Genomic DNA, 19,770 nt, shown 5'->3' with positions numbered 1-19,770 from the left:
AGGCACCAGGCAGGTCCCCAGTGCTTGTTCCAGCCTTGCTGCAGGTAACATGCACTCTTCTGCAGCTGCATCCAGACCCACAGTGCTGGTGGCCAGTGGACTTGCAGAGCAGCACTACTGGCTTTAGGCAGGGGATCTCCTGTCTCAAAAAGTATTTTACCTGGCAGTGATAGTCCATGTGGACCTCAGCACTGCAGGGCAGTGCCTTGTACAGCTTTGCTGATAGCTGGAACCACCCTGCTTTTCCTCCTTCACACACTGTGAGAGGCTGGCAGTGTTTCAGCTTCTGTCCATTGTGTGGTGAGGTGGAGCTGTGTTAAGAGATTTTTTTTTTTGGTGGCGCAAGTTTGTTCTCAGCTCTTCTGTTTGTTCTTTGTTATCAGCTACTGAATTCCTCCTATACCTCCTGTGTGCTTCACTTCTATATGCTGTGCCTGTTCTTCTGCAGTTTCCCTAAAATGAAACTCTGAATTTGCAACCTGCAGGTGTCACACGAGCACATAATGGCCAGTTGCTGGGCTGAGTGGCACGTATTGGGCAGTGTTTGTTGCCTGCTTTGATAAGTGTTTCTGAAATAGGTGATGACTTCATCTTCCTCTCCTGCTCACCACAGATATCAAGAACCAGCTCCTTTCTACCCAAATGCTCCTCTCCATCCAGCAAAAACTCCCCAGGCTGGATCATGTCATTTGGCTGAGCAACACAGAGCTGCACTACACTCATGCACGAGCTCCACTGCAGCGTAACAGGGCAGGGACTGACCTGAAGTGCCTCTCCAGGTGTTTCTACAGCCTTGTGCAGTTGTACACTGTGTGTCTGGCTGTGTCCTCTGCTCAGGGGTGAATGCTCACTGCAGTGGTGAAAGGCAGCCACATTTCCCTGATAGCCACAGGGCTGCTGCCACATTTCCCTGATAGCCACAGGGCTGCTGCCACATTCCTCCCCCGGCTACAAGTCTCTGATCCTGCCTGTGCTTGCCATACGCATCAGGACTTTCCAACAAGCAGGTTTTAGGAGAGTAGCTCATGGACAAGGCGTCATCACTGCAGTGGCTTTGCCTTCCCTGTTGTTTCATCTGGTATCTTCCCCTCCCAGTCAGCTCAGGCAGCTGGAAGCACAAGACCATCAGGGAGTGGGCTTTTTTGTGGTGCTGACCTTCTCACCAGCCATCCTCCCATCTGTCTTGTGGTTCCCAGCAATGTTATCCTGGCTCTGCTGTCTCTTCTGCCTTTCACTTGAGACAGGTTCTCCACAGAACAGTGGTCAGATCAGGTATCTGCCTCGTGGATCCTGTAGCCAGAGGTTATTGCATTCAGCTCCTAATTCCTACTACCCACAGCCCTCTGTGCTGGCTGCAGCTGTGCCCTGGGCCCGTTATCTTGGGGTGGGAAGTGTCAGCCCTTCTCTGTGTGGGGTTTATTGTGAAAGGGCCACCGAGGGATGCGAATGTGCAGGTCCTTACACTCTGCCTCAGCTTCTCTAGAGCTCAGGCTTTAGGGAGAGCAACCAAACCTTATCTCTCCTGTTATTCCTAGAGCCTGCTGTGGTAGCCTTGGGCTTGGGTGCCTGCATGGGCAGACCCTCTGCCTGCTTCTGCAAGCCTCTGGTGGGCAATACACCCTGCCTGGCAACAGCACAGCGGACAGCTGAGCCCTGCTGTGCTGCTCCAGGAGCTCTGCAAGGGCAAGAAGAAGTGGGATTTCCCTTCCCACATGGACTGGCTCCAGGGTCTCTTGAGACAGCCTGATGTGCATCACATGGTGCAGATGGGACAGGCTAAAATAAATCGGACTGGGAGCCAGTGGTCAGGAGCTGTGCTGGCTTGCTCTGGGAATTTGGAGCCACTTGTCTCAGCCTGGGAAAAAGGAGTTGGTTCAAGGCATGAGGGAACCCAATCTTGTGTGCTCCTGGCACTGAACAACACTTACTTGGTCTGTGTGTCTGTCCTGCCATCCTGTGTAACCCACCATTCCACTTGTTACTGCAGATTAGTTACCAGGGTCTGTGCTGGCTGCAAACCCACTCTGGGATGCCAGAGTGGGCAGTACAGCTGCCCCAGGATCCCAAATGGCTCTGTCGTATTCCACAAATCCGCTGGTCTCCTGCAAGTAGTCTGTGAAGAGGAACATGGTGGCACAGACCTGTGGGTCTGTGCCATGTCTGAATGCAGTCTGGAGGGAGAGGTAGCTGGGGAAGCAAAGGAAGTGATGGGCAAAGGAACAAAGGAGAGAAATTGAGATCCAGGGAAGCAGGGAGGTGAGAATGGTGGGGAGGAGGTGAAAGAACAAAACAATGAAGTGAGGGAGAGCTGGAGATGTGTCTTGGCAGAGTATGAGGACAGGTGAGCTGTGCAAGCAGGAGAGAGCTGGCTGGCAGCATGAACACTGTGTGTGCATAGCTCCTTCCAGTCTGATTTGTGGCTGCATGTTGCAGGCTCCCAGATGAAGTCTGAGCACACTAATACAAAAAGCTGGACCTGAGAGGAGACCTGGCTTGAAAACCAGGCTCATGGATCAGAGGAGCAGAAGCATCTGTCATGCATGAGGCCAGTAGGATGGCAGCTTTGGACTTCCAAAGGTTTCTTGGTGTCTTTCCTACTGGGTAACTGGCATTTAAATCCATTGATGTTCCAGCCTGGCTTCAGCTCGCCTTGAAAGGTCAACTATTAGTGCTGTGCTCAGTCTCAGCTTTGGTTGTATCTCCCCTGTCTCCCTACCCGTGGCTGTCTCAGGATGCTGTGTCTCCAGAGCAGCAGAAACATGGCTGTGTGCATGGAAAAGCAGGAGGATCTTGTTTCTTTGGAGATGCTGTATGTCAGAAGAGGAGCTGAGAAGCTCTCGTGCTCTTTAATGGTTGTAACTTGCAGCTAAATCGAAAGCTGAGGCACAGAGAGTTGCATGGCCAGTAGCCCTCTGCCTGTTGCAAGGTCACTGTGAGGTGACTGGCTGGCTTGGGTATCTTAATTAATGTGCTGATTGGATTTCCTATGTCTAACCAGGTTCCCAGGACTCCTAGGATGAGGCTGCTGTGAAGGACTGCTGGATCCCCTGCCTGTGCTGTGGTGCCTGCAGATTCCCTGTGATCCCCTTTCCAGCTGGAGCGCCATTGCCAAGGCCGCTGGGAAGAATGACTGTTGGATGCCTACTGCAGCCCCCTGTCCTGGGGAGGACTTGGCTCCCCGTGCTGCTGCTGGCAGCCTCTGCTCACTGCCACTGGCCCAGCGAGCCGGCAGAAGTGGTTCGGGACTGGGAAAACCAGCTGGAGGCCTCCATGCACTCGGTGCTCTCAGACCTCCGGGAGACTGTGCCGGCTGTGGTGGGCATACCCGACAGCTCTGCCGTGGTGGGACGCTACTTCCGAGTCTCCATCCCCATGGATTTAATTGCTTCCAATGGAGAAGTTGTGCAGGTGAGGACCATTCCCTGAGGATTGTTTTTGGTTATATTCATGCAGGATCGAGCGAGTCACCCCACGAATGGGCTGGGTCATGAGGGTGGCTGGGAAGCAGCCTTACAGTTTTGTAGCACTACGGGAGAAGGATTTTTATAAAGAATTAGTCTCACCTCCTTGCAAAGTTCCTCTCTTCTGTAACAGAGGAGGCTTCTCAGGGATGACTAATTGGGTTTGTTGGCTGTATTTAAACTGTGAGATGCTCTGGCCCTGGAATGATGGGCAGGCACATTCATGAGGAGATGTTGCCGTGGGATCCGGGGAGCCACGGATTCCCTGGGACTGCTGCTCAGGCTCAGGGAGTTTGCTTCACTGTGGTAACAAAACATTGCCAGACAAACAGACCGTGTCCTGCCAGCAGGGCTCTGGGCTGCCTGTGACTGTCTCTCCTGACCTTGCCCCTAAGTCCCCTTGGGAAAGATGGTAGCCTTTCCCCTTATCTGACTTACCCTCACACCACTGGCACTACAAGGACTTGAAAACTGGGTTTTGGAACCAGTCCTGAGTGCAGGAAAGGGTTAGAATAGCCCAGAGAAGGGTAGGGACATGGCCAAACACAGGTGTGATCATTGTTAGTCCTTTCCTGGAAGGGTTTGCTTGGATCACATGGAATTCAGAAAATTCTGTTCTTAAAAAACAGAATGGCCTTTCAATCTCAGGATTTCTTTTCAAAGAGCATTATAAAGCATTATAAAAAGACAGGCTTCTGGTGTGTCTCAGAAGATCAGAGGGAGATGGAGAGCAAGTCAGGAGCAGATCTGATATCTCGGTTTCTCCTTGAAGGCAGGTTTGGTTTAGCTCTGTGTACAGTCACACAGTTATCCCAATCCTGCTACGTGATCCCGCTGGCCCCAGCAAGGGGGCTGGACCACGATGTGGGCAGAATATCTGAAGAATGCAGCTGTTATGGACAGAGGGTCAGACAGGGGGAGGAGGGCAGTGGGCGAGCCCCTGGCCAGAGGAGTTGGGGAAGGGGCCAGGCTGGTCTTGGTGACTCTGAGCTGATCACAGCTGAGGTCCCTGCCCGGCCTCAGCCATAGCCTGTGCTCAGAGCACAGGGCACCTGTGGAGCACTGGGCTGCCAGAGCCCAGGTGGATGTGGTGAGCCCCAGATGTCGTGTTACAGAAATGATAACTTTGGCTTGGGAGTTTGCACCCGAGTGTCTTGTTCTGGTGGTGTTTAATAGCTGCTTTGATGGCAAGGATAACTGTCAGTACTTATATAGCACCACGGCTTCCTCTGTCGTCTTTTCCTGGCACAAAAGTCATCTGTGATAGCTCCAGTAGCTGCAAGAAAATACTGATTGATTATTCCCATCCCACCTGATGGCTTCAAATTATACCTCTGCCATGTAGGTGTGAGGTGTGTTGACCAACACCAACACGCCTGGAGAGCCTGGAATGGACTGGGCCGCAGCCGGACCCAGCAGCTGCTGGTTGTGTGTAGTTCAGCAAACTCTGGGAGTGATTTTCATGCTCATCCCTGGGTTTACCCGAGTGCATGTTGCATCTGTTCACCTTGAAATTGATTTTGAAAGTGCAGCAGGCTCTTAACTTTGCTGCTGCTGTCTCTGGAAGGGCTCTCCTTGCTGAGCACAGCTGACCTTTGCTATGGGGATTTGATTCCTGGCTAGTGAGAACTGCGTAGGCAATTTTGGGTGTTAGGGTGCATTTTTGTTTTACTGGTATGTTTCAGGGCAAATTGCTCTGGTCTTTTTCTCAGGCTGCCTGGCATATCTCAGCTGGAGCAGTAAAAGCATAATACTTCTGGATCTTGCTCTCTGGTGTACTTAAGCCCTGCTAAGAAAGAATAAGGGTTGTGCCTTCTGAGATGGGACAGAGTTCACAATGAGATACGGTTGCCTGTATTTTTTCCACTTAAATTTCAAAGAAATTGTCTACAATTTTTTATTTTTGAAAAAAATGCTGACAGTTGCTGTCCCCAGACTCCCAGGAGCTTCCCACTGGAGTCTGGAGAAAGTGCGATTGCTTCATTTCTAGATGATTCCCACTGAATATTTCTAGGATTGTGGTGGGGATCGCCTTGAAGCTCCTTCTCAGATCCTCTCCCTGCTTGTTAGCAGATTCCAGACAGCTGTAGACAAAATACTTTTCTCTGCAAACTCGGTTGTGGGATGGAAACAACGCCAGGCATGTGCAGTGTGTCGGAGGAGTGCCCCGCAGGCATGCACTCCTGCACAGTCAGGTATGTGCTCCTGGGAGCAGTCCCCAGCCTTTCCCTCCCACCCCCAAAGCTGCTGAACAACAGGTGAGATTTTATGGCTAAGGACAAAAGCAAGTTTATTTGAATGTGCTCAAGCTGCAGAGAAAAGAAGTAAAAAACTACCACGTGCCTTAATTTCAGAGTCTGTTTCCACTTTGCTCGGAGCCAGCTGCCTGCAAGGCATTGTTGTGGCCGTGGTAAAGCCCTTCCCCCATGCCTTGTGTTCCTGAGCAAGTGCCTTGGCCAGGCAGTATGATGTCCTCTGAAGAGCAGCTGGAGCTTGCAGGTATTCCAGCTGTTGGATTTGGCAGCAGGTCAGTCCAGATGCTGTCCTCTAGCTTCCTCACTACAGCAGGGCTTCTGGCTGCAAGACTGCTCTCCTGCTGCCTGGAGGTGGCTGGAAATTAAAACTCTTTGCTGTGCCGTCCTAAAAGGCACCTTGCAGCCCTTTCTGCCATGTTTGACACCAAAACATTGGTATTTTTACAAGGTTTGGATTAAAACTCCATTTGGGTTAAAACCCCATTTCCCCGTATCATACAGCCCCCTTGCCATACAGACAATGTGAGGCCAGGTTGCCCCTGGCTCCCACTGGCTCCTGGCAGATGCTGGCTGGGACAGAGTAAAGGTGGGCATTGGTGCTGGTAGCCTCACCAGTTGTCATCTCCTTACCCCATTTCCACTGAGGACTGTGTGGAGTCTGACCTGTCACCTCTCAGCTGTGTCCTGTCGAAGAACAGATCATGCTCCGGTCAAAGACCAGTTGGATTTCCTGTTCCTGCTACTTCTGTTTGAAGCTGCTCCAGAATTTGGCTGCTCTGATTAAAAATGCAGCTTCTAACCTAAATTTAGAGATGGCTAGAAATATTTATATGTGCTGCCCTTTAGCCTAAATCAATTCCACCTTCATAATATTTACTTCCCTTATGTATTTATAGGTGACAGGCATATTCCCCATCTTGATTTTATTAGGTTAAACAAGCCAACCTCTTTAGTCTTTCTCATAAAATAAGCTTTCTCTCCTTCCCCTCAGCTTTGCAGCTGTCTTCTGCACCTCCTCCAATTTAAGTTTATTTTTCTTATGTTTGCATGACCACAGCGTTACAAAACATTCCAAATGAAATTTTACAAGAACCTTTTATAAAAGCATCAAAACTTCCTTTTCTCTTCTATAAATAACCTTGTTTGATATATCCTGTGATCATTTGCTTTTCCATGTCTGCTTTGCTTAGGACATCTTCCTATCAGCTGAAATATCCAGGTCTGTAGTTTTTGCTGCTTCCAGTTGTTGAGTCCCAGAAGAGGACACAAGGTGAGGGGCATGATTTGGGGTGGTGGCTGTTGCCAAACATGGCTCTCCACTCATCCCATCAGCCAAGATACCATATCCCCACAAGGATACAACACCCACAAGGAACTGAGCCCTTGCACAGTCTGATATCCTAAGTGCATATGCCCACAATACATACAGACACTATTAAATAACTTTTGTTTAAAGATGGATCTATAAAGCATTCTGGAAGGAGAGAAACTCCTGGTGTGTGCTGCTTCCCAAGGCACATCCCTGCCAGAGCAGGAGATTTGCTGTGTCTTCCTTGAAGGTCATGTAAAGCTGCTGACCTGCCTTGAGTCCTGGCAGTGTTCTGTGTGGGATAGATCCCACAGAGCAGATCTGCATGGGTTTGTAGCCAATACTAAGGAGCTCAGGTGAGCATTCCTGGCTGTGTCTTAGCCCTTGATTGTTTTTTAGGTTTGAAGTGCACCGTTTCACCTGGGCTTTGTTGGGAAGACAGGTAAAACACGTAGCAGAGGCCCTGAGAAGCTGTCTCTGTAAGCAAACATAGCTGGTGGGAAAGTGATTAGAACAACGGGATTCACTCAGACGAATTACACAGTGTGGTTATGGAGTGGGTTTGGAGGTTATCAGAGACTGGATATCCATCTGGGGAAAAAGGAGACTTGCTTTCATACAATCTCAGAGAGTTGTTTAGGTTGGAAAATACCTTCTAGATTATCGAGCCCAGCCATTAACCCAGCACTGCCAAGTCCACCACTAAACTTTCCACGCAGGAGGCTGAGTTTCCAATGGTCGTTCTATTTGCCATCTGCTGAAGTAGCTTTTATTGAACAGCTTTGCTCTCATCAGATGTCAGGGACCTTGATTTATAAACAGGACCCACACAGATTGGGTTGCAGGAGTCCTGACATGGGTATCTACTGTCAGGGCTGTGCTGCTCACCTCAATCCTGCTCCAGCCCTGAAGCCAAGGGCTGGATGTTGGCAGCCAGCCTGCAGTGCCAGGACATACTTGCTTTCAGGGAAGAAAAACACAAAATACTGATTTTTTTTTTTTTTTCTCTTGCAATGATCTTTATTTCAAAGCATTTTAACTGAATGTGAGATTTATTAAAGTGGCATTTCTCAAAGGAAGAAGAGAAGCAAAGAGTGCTCCTGAGGGGCTGTGTCATCAAGTTGGGTATCTTAAAAGGCTCTCTGTGTCAAAGCATTTGAGCTTCACCTCCTCCCTGGGGTCCCTGGTTTTCTTGGTCTAACTGGGGGAGGTGCAGCAACAGCCACTAGTTACAGGGGAGCACATGGGGATAAATGGCAGTGCCTGGAACAGGTCCGGGCAAAGGAGGACTTGGGCAGGACTTTGCTTGGTTGCCACGCTGCAATCTGAGCGATAAGATGAGCTGATAAGATTCCTTTGGGGAGGCCAAGGGGGACGCTTATCTTTTTCCTGCAGCGAGACCGAGTCAGAGAATTTGACATTTTCAGTGCACGCTTAGTAACAAGCTCTGAATTTGGACGAGTGGAAAATGTGACTCGATCTAATTATAAACTGGCGTTTCAGACGGGCTGGGAAGTTCCTTGTTTTGTCCTGCTCTTACAGGTTGTTGCTCTGAGCATCGAGGGAGACAGAGGAATGTGACGGTAATGAGCGTCCTTCGAAGGAGCAGACCTGAGACTGCAAGATCCGGTCTGCCTTTCCTTGCCATGCTCTTGAAAGCCAGCTTTCCAGCAATCTGCTGATGGCAGAAATAAATTGCCAGGGCTGTGCGGTGGCAGCACTAAACCCCCAGCACTTGGCATCCCCGCTCTGTGGTATTTTTGCTTCCCTTTGGCCTTTTGCTTATAAAAAGTCGCGCTGAAAGAAGAGCCCGACCAAACTTTTTTTTTTTAAGCTGTTTGAGGTTTTTCCTGCCCCGTGCTCGCCCCCCGGACAAGGGATAAAGCGGGGTGTGGGCAGCCCATGCTGACCCCAGCCCTGGCGCGGGCGGGCTGCGCCTTCCCGCTCCAACAATAAGGCTAAACAAATCCTTCCAAGCTGCTTGCATGGACCGATGAAAGGAGGATTTCTTGGGACACTCAATGTTTTGTAGTGACCTCCCAGTGAAACAGCTGTTGTGTTCCCTTGCCCAGGCAGAGTGGGACGCTGAATGGTGTCCTTATAGCCAACACAGAGGCGCATCTGGAAAAGAAGCCGTCATGGCAGGAGTATGCGAGGGTGGCATGAGCTGGGCGTAGCCGCTCAGCCGGCGCTGTTGCGGAGCCATTTTACTGATGGTAAGCTGGTCAGACAAAGCCCAGCTCGTGGGGAAGGCAGGCTGAGTCCACAGCACCGCCCTACACCCACATCTGCAGAGGAGGGGGGCTGCTTTCTGTGCGTGAGGCTTCACTCGCCCCTTGAATGGCTGGAAAATGCAGATTAGCAGCAGACACATCAACTTCTCATTCAGGTTTTCATGAGCACATAAAAGCAGAGCAGCTCCTTCAAGTAGCTTGGCTACCTGGTCCTTCAGAGGCTGAAGTTTGAACTTGAAGATGAGGGCCAGGACCAGTGATGTGGCCTCTGCAAGCCTTATTGCCCCTTAGCTCAGCTTTCTGGGCTGGGTTTGATTTGTTTTTCTAAAGCAACAGCTTCAGTGCATGGAGACATACAGGAAGAGCTTTTCAGCACTTTGGCTGGGACCAGCCAAAATGTGGGGTTAGTTCAGCCATCCTGACCTACCTCTGCACAAAGGAAGCACCAATTTACCGGCTGTTCTCGTGTAGCTTTTGGTCTCTGAACAGAGGTGGGGAGCTCCTGCTGATAATGAAGGCTTGGGTCACCAAGGCTGACGTACTTCTGAGGGCCAGTGGAGTCTCTGGGCTGTATTTAGACTTCCAGGGGCAGAGTCATCTGCATGAAATGTCCTGGAGCAGCTTGGTTTTGTCCGTGAGTTCCTGGGCCTTTTGTGCAAGGCACACAGCAGCCCCGAGGAGCAGTGTCTGCTGCGGATACCCAAAAGCCCTGGCAGGTATCGCAGTCCCCTACACACAAAATGTGTGTCTCGCAAGTCCTCCCTGCTCACTGTGCCAAGTGCAACTTTCCTTTCTCCAGCCTGAGCTTTCCCATAGCACAGCACTGTAGCTGTGCCCAGTGAGCAGGTGGCTCTGAGAGGTGCCCATCCTCCTTGCACCACTGTTTTCTGTGCCTTTTGTTTCTAGGCATGGCCTGTCTGATGTCGTATTTTGCAGTTCTGTTGTGTTTGAGGAAAAGAGGTGGGGAGTAAGATTGGAGGCTCCTTCACACAACCACTCCTGGGTGCACACAGGCCAACCTCCCTGGCAGGGCTGTTCCTTGGGGCCAGAGGCTCACAGCTTCGTAGAATCACAGGATACTCAGAGTTGGAAGGACCATCAAGGACCACAAGGACCATCAAGTCCAAGCCCTGGCCCACCACAGAACAACATGAAAAATTGCCATGTGTCTGAGAGCATTGTCCAAACACTTGAACTCTGGCAGGCTCTGGCAGCTGTTGTGAGCTGAGGGCTGTCCAGCTCCTGCCTTGCACCATCACATTCCCTGATGCAGTGCAGCAGCCTCTGCTGCTGTGGGACCTGCCTGGGGCTGTGGTGCCTGGACAGCTTGGTCTGCAGGCACTGGTGCAGCCTTCGTGCCAGGTGAGAAGGGGAATGCACCTGATGGATCCACAGGCAGAGCCTGCCTCCCAAAACAAGGACTCTGTCCTCTGACCTGGAGCCTGCAGGCTCCATGCCCATCACTTCTCCTGACTCGAGTCTGGCTGTGCCAGCACCATGGATCATTGCAGTGCCCACAGTTCCAGCAGCACTGGGGTGAATCTGAAACCAGTGTCCCTCCCCCTGCTTGTGTGGGACAAGGCAATGGGAATCTGCCTGCCCATGGGTCTGATTCGGGGCTGAGGCTGGCTGTTGCTCCTGCTGCCAACACTGCCCATGCTGCAGCATTAGCAGGGGGTTTAAGGTGAAGCTTGGGCTTAGGCAAACAGCTTAGGCTTGACTCTTTCTCTGCAGTTATATTTGCATTTGAATTGCATTTGAATTTCCATTTTCTTCCCCTGCCTGCTGGTTAATTGCTTGCAGAAGCCTGAGCCTGCAGACTTGGTGTGACACTGGCTGGGTCAGTTGGTTGGGCACAGCTCAGCTCACCTTCTGGAGGGCTCAGCTGGGGTATTCCTCATTGCTGGCCATGTATGTTGGGGTGATGCTGAAGGAGTCTGGCTACAGTAAATTGTCATCAGTAATTATACCCCAGATAAAACCCTTGGCACAGGTCTGCCTCTCAGCAGCAGCTGGACACAGGGAGGGGAATGGGGCACTGGGAGATCTGGCAGAGCTGCAGGACTGTCCATGCTGACTCTGCCCAAAAGCAGTCAGGGGGTTTTAGGACTGATTTGAAAGGAGCCGACTCCCAGCTGCTGCTGCCCATGTGAAGGTCTGGCAGCACAGACAGGGGAGATCCCATCGGATGCTTCCAGGACTGGGAAGATTTCATAGTGGTGTGCCATAGTGGAGACCTGTGGCAGGATCCTACGGTACCTGTCTCCTGTTAAAGGGCTCGCTGCCTGCTTCTTGGGGGATTCATCAGGAGGAGGAGGAGGACTAAATACCTGGAGGATTAAAGGGCACTCTTGTAGGCAAGAATGCAGTTTTTGCCTGAATTCCCTCGAGGCAGCAGTTTTGCTCACTGCTCCTTTGCTTATCTTTGTCTTGTTGGCTACAGGGCTTTAAGATCCAAGTTTAAAAAAACAAGTCAAACTGAGCTATCTTCTTTCATGAGCTGACTGCTCTTGGCTGGCCTAAAAATAACAGGCCATGTCTATCTGAAAGGGTTTTGTGAACAAGGTCTTCAAAACCAGCCCGACCACTGTACGTACTTTAAATCACAATTGTGGTTTATTTTTTAATGGTCTTCAATACATTGCTAGGCTTGTGTAATCTTTAGCCAATAAGCATTCATTTACAATTATCTCAAATAATGGGAAAACAAAGACAGCCTTTTTTTTTTAAACTTGGGCAACGGAAGAGTTATGTTGAAACCAGACCCCTTGAGGGAAGTGGCAGGGCTTAAGGCTGATACTTATTGCATACATGGAAAACTGGGGAATTTTTAACATGAAAACTAGAGATCCCAAATCATTAACTATGTGTAGCCTTAACAAATACCCTTTGAAGCAATATTTGAAGGAAACGTTGCTAGAACAGAGTCCAGGTCTCCCTGCTCCCAGTTTTGCACCACCACGAACACAGCAGTGGCGATGAACAGGACAGAGCCACGCCAAGGGCTCCATTGGTCAGCGTTTGTTTAGGAACAGATATTTTTATCCATCCTCATAACAGCTTTATTTATCTACTCGAATCTTTCTGGGCTCTTCCTTTGGGTGATTTCTGCTATCAGGTCAGTTGTTGTGTTTAAAGCAGTGCAGAGACATCAAATGCTTGTGACTTGTTGCCTTCCCAAAGATTTCCCAGGGGAGGCACAGGCATCTTCATGGGCTTCATAGAAGTAATCCACAAATTTGATTTTCTTAATAGTCTCTTGCAGAGCCTTTAGAAACAGTCCACATCTCCTTGCAGACTGAATACAGCTGAACTAACTCAGCTCTTTTTAAATCAAGTTTAAGTGGGTTTATAAATGTTTTGCAACTGTCGCATCCCTGCTAGAAAAAGTCATCCCAGTCAGTGATTGCTTGGCCTGTTTTTGTTTTTCAGGAGAGCCTAGTTTTTGGTGTGAATCTATCTGGCTGCAGTTTCCTTTTCTAGCACAAGCCCTACATGTAAACTGTAGGTTAAAAATGGTTTTCCAAGCAGGAATATTCAGACTGGCCTGTGCCTCCCTTGCCGTCATTTCTGCATGTGGGGTCAGTCACCTTTCTGAGGTGAGTTTGGCTGTCAAAAGTAGGAGCAGATATGATTGAAGGAAGAATCACCTGGTGACATGAGACTGGGTAAAGTACTGCTGCTTGTAGGTCTCCTCCTCAAGTCATGCCAGTGCCCAGGAGCAGGCAGCAGCAGCAGCAAACCCCGACTCTTAGGAAAGCTGTGTGGAGTGTGATCCCATAATTAAGGGCTTTTGCAGAGTGCACAGAGGGGGAAGATTTGTTCCAAATGTAGCCTAAAATTACACATTCAGAGTGAATTTAACCACTCACTATTAAAGTTTTTATTCTTCTTGATTGTGTAAGCCTCAATAAGGCTGTGGCTTTGTCTGGGCTCCCTATGTTTCTGTTCCTTACGTGTGCCCAGTCCAGCCCTTCCATCTCCACAGGAGGCAGGTTAGTGGCTAATTTTGACACGAGAGGATAAAGAATGGAACCATCCAGCTCCTGCTACTGGAAGTGCTGGATTGTATTGGGCACTGTCCTGGCTTCTGAGTTTTTAGAGGGTGTGATGAAATGACACTTTTTTAAAGGAAGACGGGCAAGTCAGTGCTTCTGGCTGGGCAGAAGCAGACCCTGCCTTAGTTCTCTCTTGGCAGAAGAAATGCCAAGGAAGGACAATTCGGTCCTTTGTTCCTGCAGGAGCAAGGCTTGGCTCCTTGTGCCCAGCTCAGGTGAAGAGCTGCCTTTCCTTTGGGATGTCTGGGCTAAAAGCAGCTCCTGTTCTTGCAGTGGAGGAGGAGCAAACGCAGCCACAGCCCTGCCAAGGCCCTCTATCCTCTGCCAGATACATGGGTACACAGCAAGGCCCGGGGGAAGGATGCTCACATGTTGGTGCATGGTGCCATATATTGAGGTACAGGGCCCTTGGGACAGCTTCCTCCAGCTGTTGTAAGCAGGAATCTGAATTCCCTGCTCTGGGATATTGCTGGTGAGGAGTTAACTAAAGCTGTGCTGAGAGGTTTAAACTCTGCTCTATAAGCTGTACCCAGCGCGTGTCTCATGATGTGCTCTCCAGCTTGTCCAGGCTGGCTGGAACTGGGGCTGGTCCTTCACAGAGGAGAGGAATGAGGGTGTTGCCTGTGTGATCGTGGCTGAAACCCTCAGCAGCTCTTGCACAAAAGCTTTTTTGTGCTGCTCTTGCCAAAAGATTTTTGGGTCCTCCGTTATCCTGGCAGAGCTGTGCCATCCAGACCCTTTGGCATGCTGAAACCCACAGTGTGGGGGTGAGCCCCAGGGTGCTGCCTGAATCCTGCCTGCAGCCAGGGAGTGGGAGAGGCACCCAGGACTCAGAGCGTGCCCAGCCCTGCAGCACCAGGCATCACTCCTTGTCCATCCAGGGGCTTTCCCCAGCAGGACCTGTAGTCTGGCTAGTCCAGCCCCAGCTCTGCACCTGCTGCTGCATGCAGGAATGCTTCTGCCAGGCAGGTTTCCTTGCGGAGCTCCTCTCCCAGCTTTGCATTTGGGTAAATGATGAAATATGCATAAGCTTTACAGAACTGCAGAGAACCAAAGCACCCTTTCAGGAGGAGAGCTAGAGCCTGGCTCTGTGTTGGACTGCAGTGAGCCCAGAGCCTTGACCAGGCTGCTAAATGTGTCTCCATGGGCCCCAAAGCATCCTGTTGCTCTGAGCGTCAGGGGGAGATGCCTCGTGGAGTTCTGGAAAGCCCAGCCAGGGCACTTGCCAAACGCCTCCGGGCCTGGGAGGTGGTGAAGCTCAGGTTACTCACTCTGGAGTACCTACAGCCCCGGGAAATGTCACAGCCCACCGAGCTGGCAGCCTCATCCCTTCCACCGTGCAGCCCGAGCGGCTCCGCGGTGCTGCGTGATCCGCGAGCGCTGTAGTGCGGACGGATGTCAGCTGCCGGGAACTGGGGGGCTTGGGGGTTTGCACCCACCCTCAGCTGCAACCCAGGGCAGGAGGCAGGAGGCCCAGGGCTGAAAGAGGTAGTAAGGAGTGTGTTGGAGGCCTGAGGTGCCTGTGCTCTGAGACAAAGCCTTTGCTTGCAGCAGCAAGTTATTATGTGAAAGTGAAATCCTTCATTTTAAGCTAAGCCTGAGGATAAACCCAGGCTGGCACACCATCCTGTGTGATGTCTAGCAATTCCCCAGCCCATGTGCCACATCCTGGCGTGCCCACACTGGCCATTACGTTGGGTCTGCTCCCCTCCTTCATCCCCGGCTGCTGTTCCTCTGGCAGAGCAGGACAACACTGTGTAGCTCTCGGGATTTTCCAGATTTCCTGCTGCTTGTTGAGAGCAGGTGTGCTCCAGCCAGGCCAGGGACTCAGAACCATAGTTGGCCAACTTTCAGCCCCTCTGGGTCATCCTGGCTCTGGGGACAGTGGGATGAGCTGAAAGTTAGTGGAGAAAATACATGTTCTGAGCTGCTGGAGCAGTGGGCTTGATATGTGTAGGGTGGGCAGGGTGTGATGGGGTGAGGAAAGGAGCGAGATGGCCAAGCTGGGAGAGGAAGGAGTGGGAAGAGGGCAGTTGTTGGATCGGCTCTGCTGTACAGCATAACTTCGCCCTCAGCTGTGTCACTGTCCCCATGACGTAAACTCCCTGTCTGCCCTCAGAGAAAATGAACCACTTGTGCTTGGTAGTTGCACAGCAAGTGTTGGAGCACTTGCAGGCGAGGGGGCCTTGTGGGACTTTATGACCTCTTGTGGCTCCTTAAGCCGTTTGGGTCCAGTGCACCCTGCAGACCTCATCCTTGCCAACATGCGGAGGAGGAGGCAAAGGCTGCCGTGCTCTGGTCAGGATGTTCCTTCCCCAGTTGTTACACTTCAGATATTTTTCTTTAATCCTTGAAATTAGGTGTTACTGCTTCTAGAACATGTCCTAATGCTGTACTTCCTAAAGCATCTTTTTTTTTTTTTGTTTGGTAGATCTCTGAAGCTGGGAAGGACTCCTTGCCTTCTTGGTTGCACTGGAACACGGAGAGCAGCTGCCTGGAAGGGCTGCCGCTTGACACGGACAAGGGTGTCCACTACATCTCGGTGACCACTCTGCAGCCCTTCCCGAATGGGAGCTACGTCCCACAGACCACAAATGTCTTCTCCGTTGAGGTCCACCAAGAAGACCACAACGAGCCTCAGTCAGTGCGAGTGGCTGTCCAAGATACAAGTGACACAGCGCCCTTCGTGTGTGGCTCGGAAGAGCCAGTCACTATCCTGACTGTCATTTTGGATGCCGACTTAACAAAAATGACACCAAAGCAGAGGATTGAACTCTTAAACAGAATGAGAAGCTTTTCAGAGGTGGAGCTTCATAACATGAAGTTAGTTCCTGTTGTAAATAACAGACTCTTTGACATGTCAGCCTTCATGGCTGGACCGGGAAATGCAAAGAAGGTGGTGGAAAACGGGGCCTTACTCTCCTGGAAACTGGGATGTTCCCTGAGCCAAAACAGTGTCCCCAACATCAGCAAGGTGGAGGCTCCAGCTAAGGAAGGAACCATGTCTGCCCGCCTTGGCTATCCTGTTGTTGGCTGGCACATTGCTAACAAGAAACCTCACCTCCCAAAGAGGATGCGGCGGCAGATCAACGCCACCCCTACGCCTTTGACTGCCATCGGGCCGCCCACCACTGCCGCGCAAGAGCCACCCACCAGGATTGTCCCCACCCCGACGTCACCCGCCATCGCGCCTCCCACGGAGACGATGGCACCCCCCGTCCGGGAGCCCATTCCGCTGCCGAGAAAGCCGACGGTCACCATCAGAACCAGAGGCCCCATTGTCCAGACGCCCACGCTGGGGCCGATCCAGCCAACCAGGGTAGCAGAAGGCACGGGCACGGCCTCCGTGCCGATTCGCCCCACGATGCCTGGGTACGTAGAGCCCACAGCAGTGATCACACCACCCTCAACTACCACCAAGAAACCAAGAGTCTCCACCCTGAAGCCAGGCACACCATCCACAACAGATTCCTCCACAGCAATAACACGAAGGCCTACTCGAAGGCCCAAAACGCCCCGTCCGACGAAGCCTCCCAGCACAACCAGATCCCCCATCTCCAAGCTGACAACGGCCTCTCCGCCGTCCCGTGTGCGCACCACAGCTAGCGGGCTGCCCCGGCCCTGGGAGCCAAACGAGCCACCCAGGCTGACAAACCACATAGACAGGGTTGACGCGTGGGAGGGCACGTACTTCGAGGTTAAGATACCGTCGGATACCTTCTATGACAAGGAAGACACCACCACTGACAAGCTGCAGCTGACCTTGAAGCTGAAGGAGCAGCAGATGATCGAGGAGAATTCGTGGGTGCAGTTCAACAGCACCAGCCAGCTCATGTACGGCATGCCAGACCACAACCACATTGGGAAGCACGAGTACTTCATGTATGCCACCGACAAGGGCGGGCTTTTTGCCGTGGATGCTTTTGAAATCCATGTCCACAAACGCCCACATGGGGACAAGTCTCCAGTGAAGTTCAAGGCCAGGCTGGAAGGAGACCATAATGCAGTGGTGAATGACATCCATAAGAAGATAATGCTGGTGAAGAAGCTGGCTTTGGCGTTCGGTGACAGGAACAGCAGCACAATCACAGTGCAGGACATCACCAAAGGCTCCATCGTAGTGGAGTGGACAAACAACACACTGCCCCTGGAGCCTTGCCCTCGGGAGCAGATCCGGACTTTGAGCAAAAAAATTGCTGATGACTCCGGCAGGCCGAGCCCAGCTTTCTCCAATGTCCTGCAGCCTGAGTTCAAGCCTCTGAATGTGTCTGTGGTTGGTTCTGGCAGCTGCAGGCACATCCAGTTTGTCCCTGTGACCAAGGATGGCAGGGTGATCTCAGAGGCAACGCCGACAGTGGCAGCAGGCAAAGACCCCGAGAAGAGCAGTGAGGACGATGTGTACCTGCACACCGTCATCCCTGCCGTGGTGGTGGCCGCCATCCTCCTCGTGGCCGGCATCATTGCCATGATCTGCTACCGCAAGAAGAGGAAAGGCAAGCTGACCATCGAAGACCAGGCCACCTTCATAAAGAAAGGTGTGCCCATCATCTTTGCCGATGAGCTGGACGACTCCAAGCCCCCACCGTCCTCCAGCATGCCCCTCATCCTCCAGGAGGAGAAAGCCCCACTGCCCCCTCCAGAGTACCCCAACCAGAGCATGCCAGAGACCACGCCGCTCAACCAGGACACCATCGGGGAGTACACTCCGCTGCGGGACGAGGACCCCAACGCGCCGCCCTACCAGCCTCCCCCCCCCTTCACTGCACCCATGGAGGGGAAAGGCTCCCGCCCGAAAAACATGACCCCGTACAGGTCCCCACCGCCCTACGTCCCCCCTTAACAAACGGGAGGCTCTCGGGGGAGAAGGGGCCTCCAGCTCCACACCGGTGCTGTCTGTGGGCCGGCAGCCCCCTTGCCAGCCGGGAACATAAACCCCAGCCCGCCCCCCAGCAGGCTCTCCCCGGCTGCGCCCGCCACACCGGAGCACTCGCAGGACTCGGGGGGACACTTGTTTTATTTTTGCCTAACAAGCTTTGGTTTTATTTTATTCATAGAAAAATATTCTCGGCTCAAAGACGCCTTCCCGGCGGCTGGGCTTCTGCCAGGGCCGGGGCGGTGGGCAGGGAGGGGGGTCGGGCCGGGTCGGGAGGAGCAGGCAGCACTGGGGTAGCACTCTGGGTCTCCGCTGTTTGCCTTTAACACTAACTGTACTGTTTTTTCTATTCACGTGTGTCTAGCTACAGGACGTAACATGAAAGGTAGCCTAAAAATAATTAAATTCAAGGGACTTTCTGAAGTCGATGGTTTAAGTTTTTACATTTAATCTGCTGTTTACCTAAACTGGGATGTGTAGATTTTGGGGAAGGGGAGGGCAGTGCTGTGCTGCAGGCAAGCTCCATGGGCTGGTCAGGGGAAGGCCCTCGGGGCCAGCCAGCCTCCTCCTCCTCCTCCTCTCGGGGTGGATCAGCTTCTTGGTTCGGGGTTTGATTCTTTTATCATTTTTATTTTATTTTTAATCAAAGAAATCCTATCTTTCTCACGCGTCATAAAATAGTCATGAGTTGGGTCAGCCTGGCCTGGGGTGCCCATGGCTGAGCGCGGGGTGCATCGCTGTGCCGGGGAATGCTCGTGGGAGGATGAGCCGAGCCCTGTGCCACCACGACATCTCTGCTTCCCAGCGAGCACGGGGGTCGGGGGGGTCTGTTTTAAGCAAAACCCCCTCCCCGTGGGGTGTTTTGACGACAGTGTAGGGTGTGTTCCCAGCTGCTCCTTGGGACTGTGCAGGAACGGCCTCGCTGGCCTCACGCCGGCACTCCAGCCTGGACACTGTTGGAAAAGATAAAAAAGTTTAAAAAAAAAAAATAAAAAGAAAAAGAAAAGAAAAAAAGCGCGCCAGCAATAGTTAATAGTTAAAAAAAAAAAAATCGGTGAACTCTCAAATCTAATTTTTTACTAAATTTTTGATACAGACTCCGATTGTTTTATTAAAAAAAAAAAAGACTTACAAACCGGTGTGCGGCTGCCAGCAGTTTGTACGGGCTCAGCCCCTCGGGCCGGCCGCCGGGGACCCGCTACGGTTACCGGTACCGTCCCCATCCCCTCTGCTCCGCGCCCCGGCATCCCCAGCCGGGATTTGCCCGTGTGTGCCCCGGGCGGAGGGCTGACCCCGCACACCGGGGCCGGACCCGCCGCTTCCCTCCGGGACGGCGCTGCCCGGGCGCCGGGGTGGCCCCGGCAGGGCACCTGGGGGGTGCTCAATCCCCGGCTCCGGTCTCGGCGCCGCGGGGCGATGTCCTCGCCATGTGAAAAATAAACCCGCCCGGGGATGCCGGTGCCGGTGTGGGGGAGGCGCTGGGGTGGCCCCGGTGCGGGGATGCTCGGGCCCAGCGCGGCCCCGGGCCCGGCCCCGCTCCCGCCGCGGCGGGGCCGCCTCAGGACCGCGGCGGGGCGGGG

The 19,770-nt window shown here is 52.3% G+C and overlaps 1 protein-coding gene and 1 long non-coding RNA gene across 6 annotated transcripts in view; one reads left to right on the top strand and one right to left on the bottom strand.

Annotated features, from left to right (window-relative positions):
* Nucleotides 1-18,613, top strand: part of DAG1 (dystroglycan 1) — a 48,181-nt gene extending 29,568 nt beyond the window's left edge. For 3 of the 5 annotated variants that reach the window (XM_042018423.1, XM_042018438.1, XM_042018415.1), the window contains 2 exons: nucleotides 2,999-3,408; nucleotides 15,749-18,613. In XM_042018423.1, coding sequence (XP_041874357.1) covers nucleotides 3,127-3,408; nucleotides 15,749-18,157 — 2,691 coding nt within the window. In that variant the 5' untranslated portion in view covers nucleotides 2,999-3,126 and the 3' untranslated portion in view covers nucleotides 18,158-18,613. Of the gene's footprint in view, nucleotides 1-383; nucleotides 486-2,578; nucleotides 2,602-2,998; nucleotides 3,409-15,748 lie in introns of those variants that run through there. The other 2 variants (XM_042018431.1, XM_042018445.1) reach the window with 2 other exon arrangements.
* A 185-nt stretch (nucleotides 18,614-18,798) lies between these two features.
* On the bottom strand, nucleotides 18,799-19,738 carry LOC121659850. Its single transcript, XR_006014481.1, has 2 exons — nucleotides 19,323-19,738; nucleotides 18,799-19,143 (listed from the first exon to the last, which is right to left on the bottom strand). It is a non-coding gene; the product is annotated as an uncharacterized LOC121659850 (long non-coding RNA).
* Between the last annotated feature and the right edge of the window lie 32 nt (nucleotides 19,739-19,770).

This window comes from Corvus kubaryi, unplaced genomic scaffold (genome assembly GCF_017639235.1).
Source record: "Corvus kubaryi isolate FWS band 111438036 unplaced genomic scaffold, C.kubaryi_AGA036_p1.0 124, whole genome shotgun sequence".
NCBI lineage: Eukaryota > Metazoa > Chordata > Aves > Passeriformes > Corvidae > Corvus > Corvus kubaryi.
Note: the sequence above shows the minus strand (reverse complement) of the source record. Positions and strands in the feature narration are given on the sequence as shown.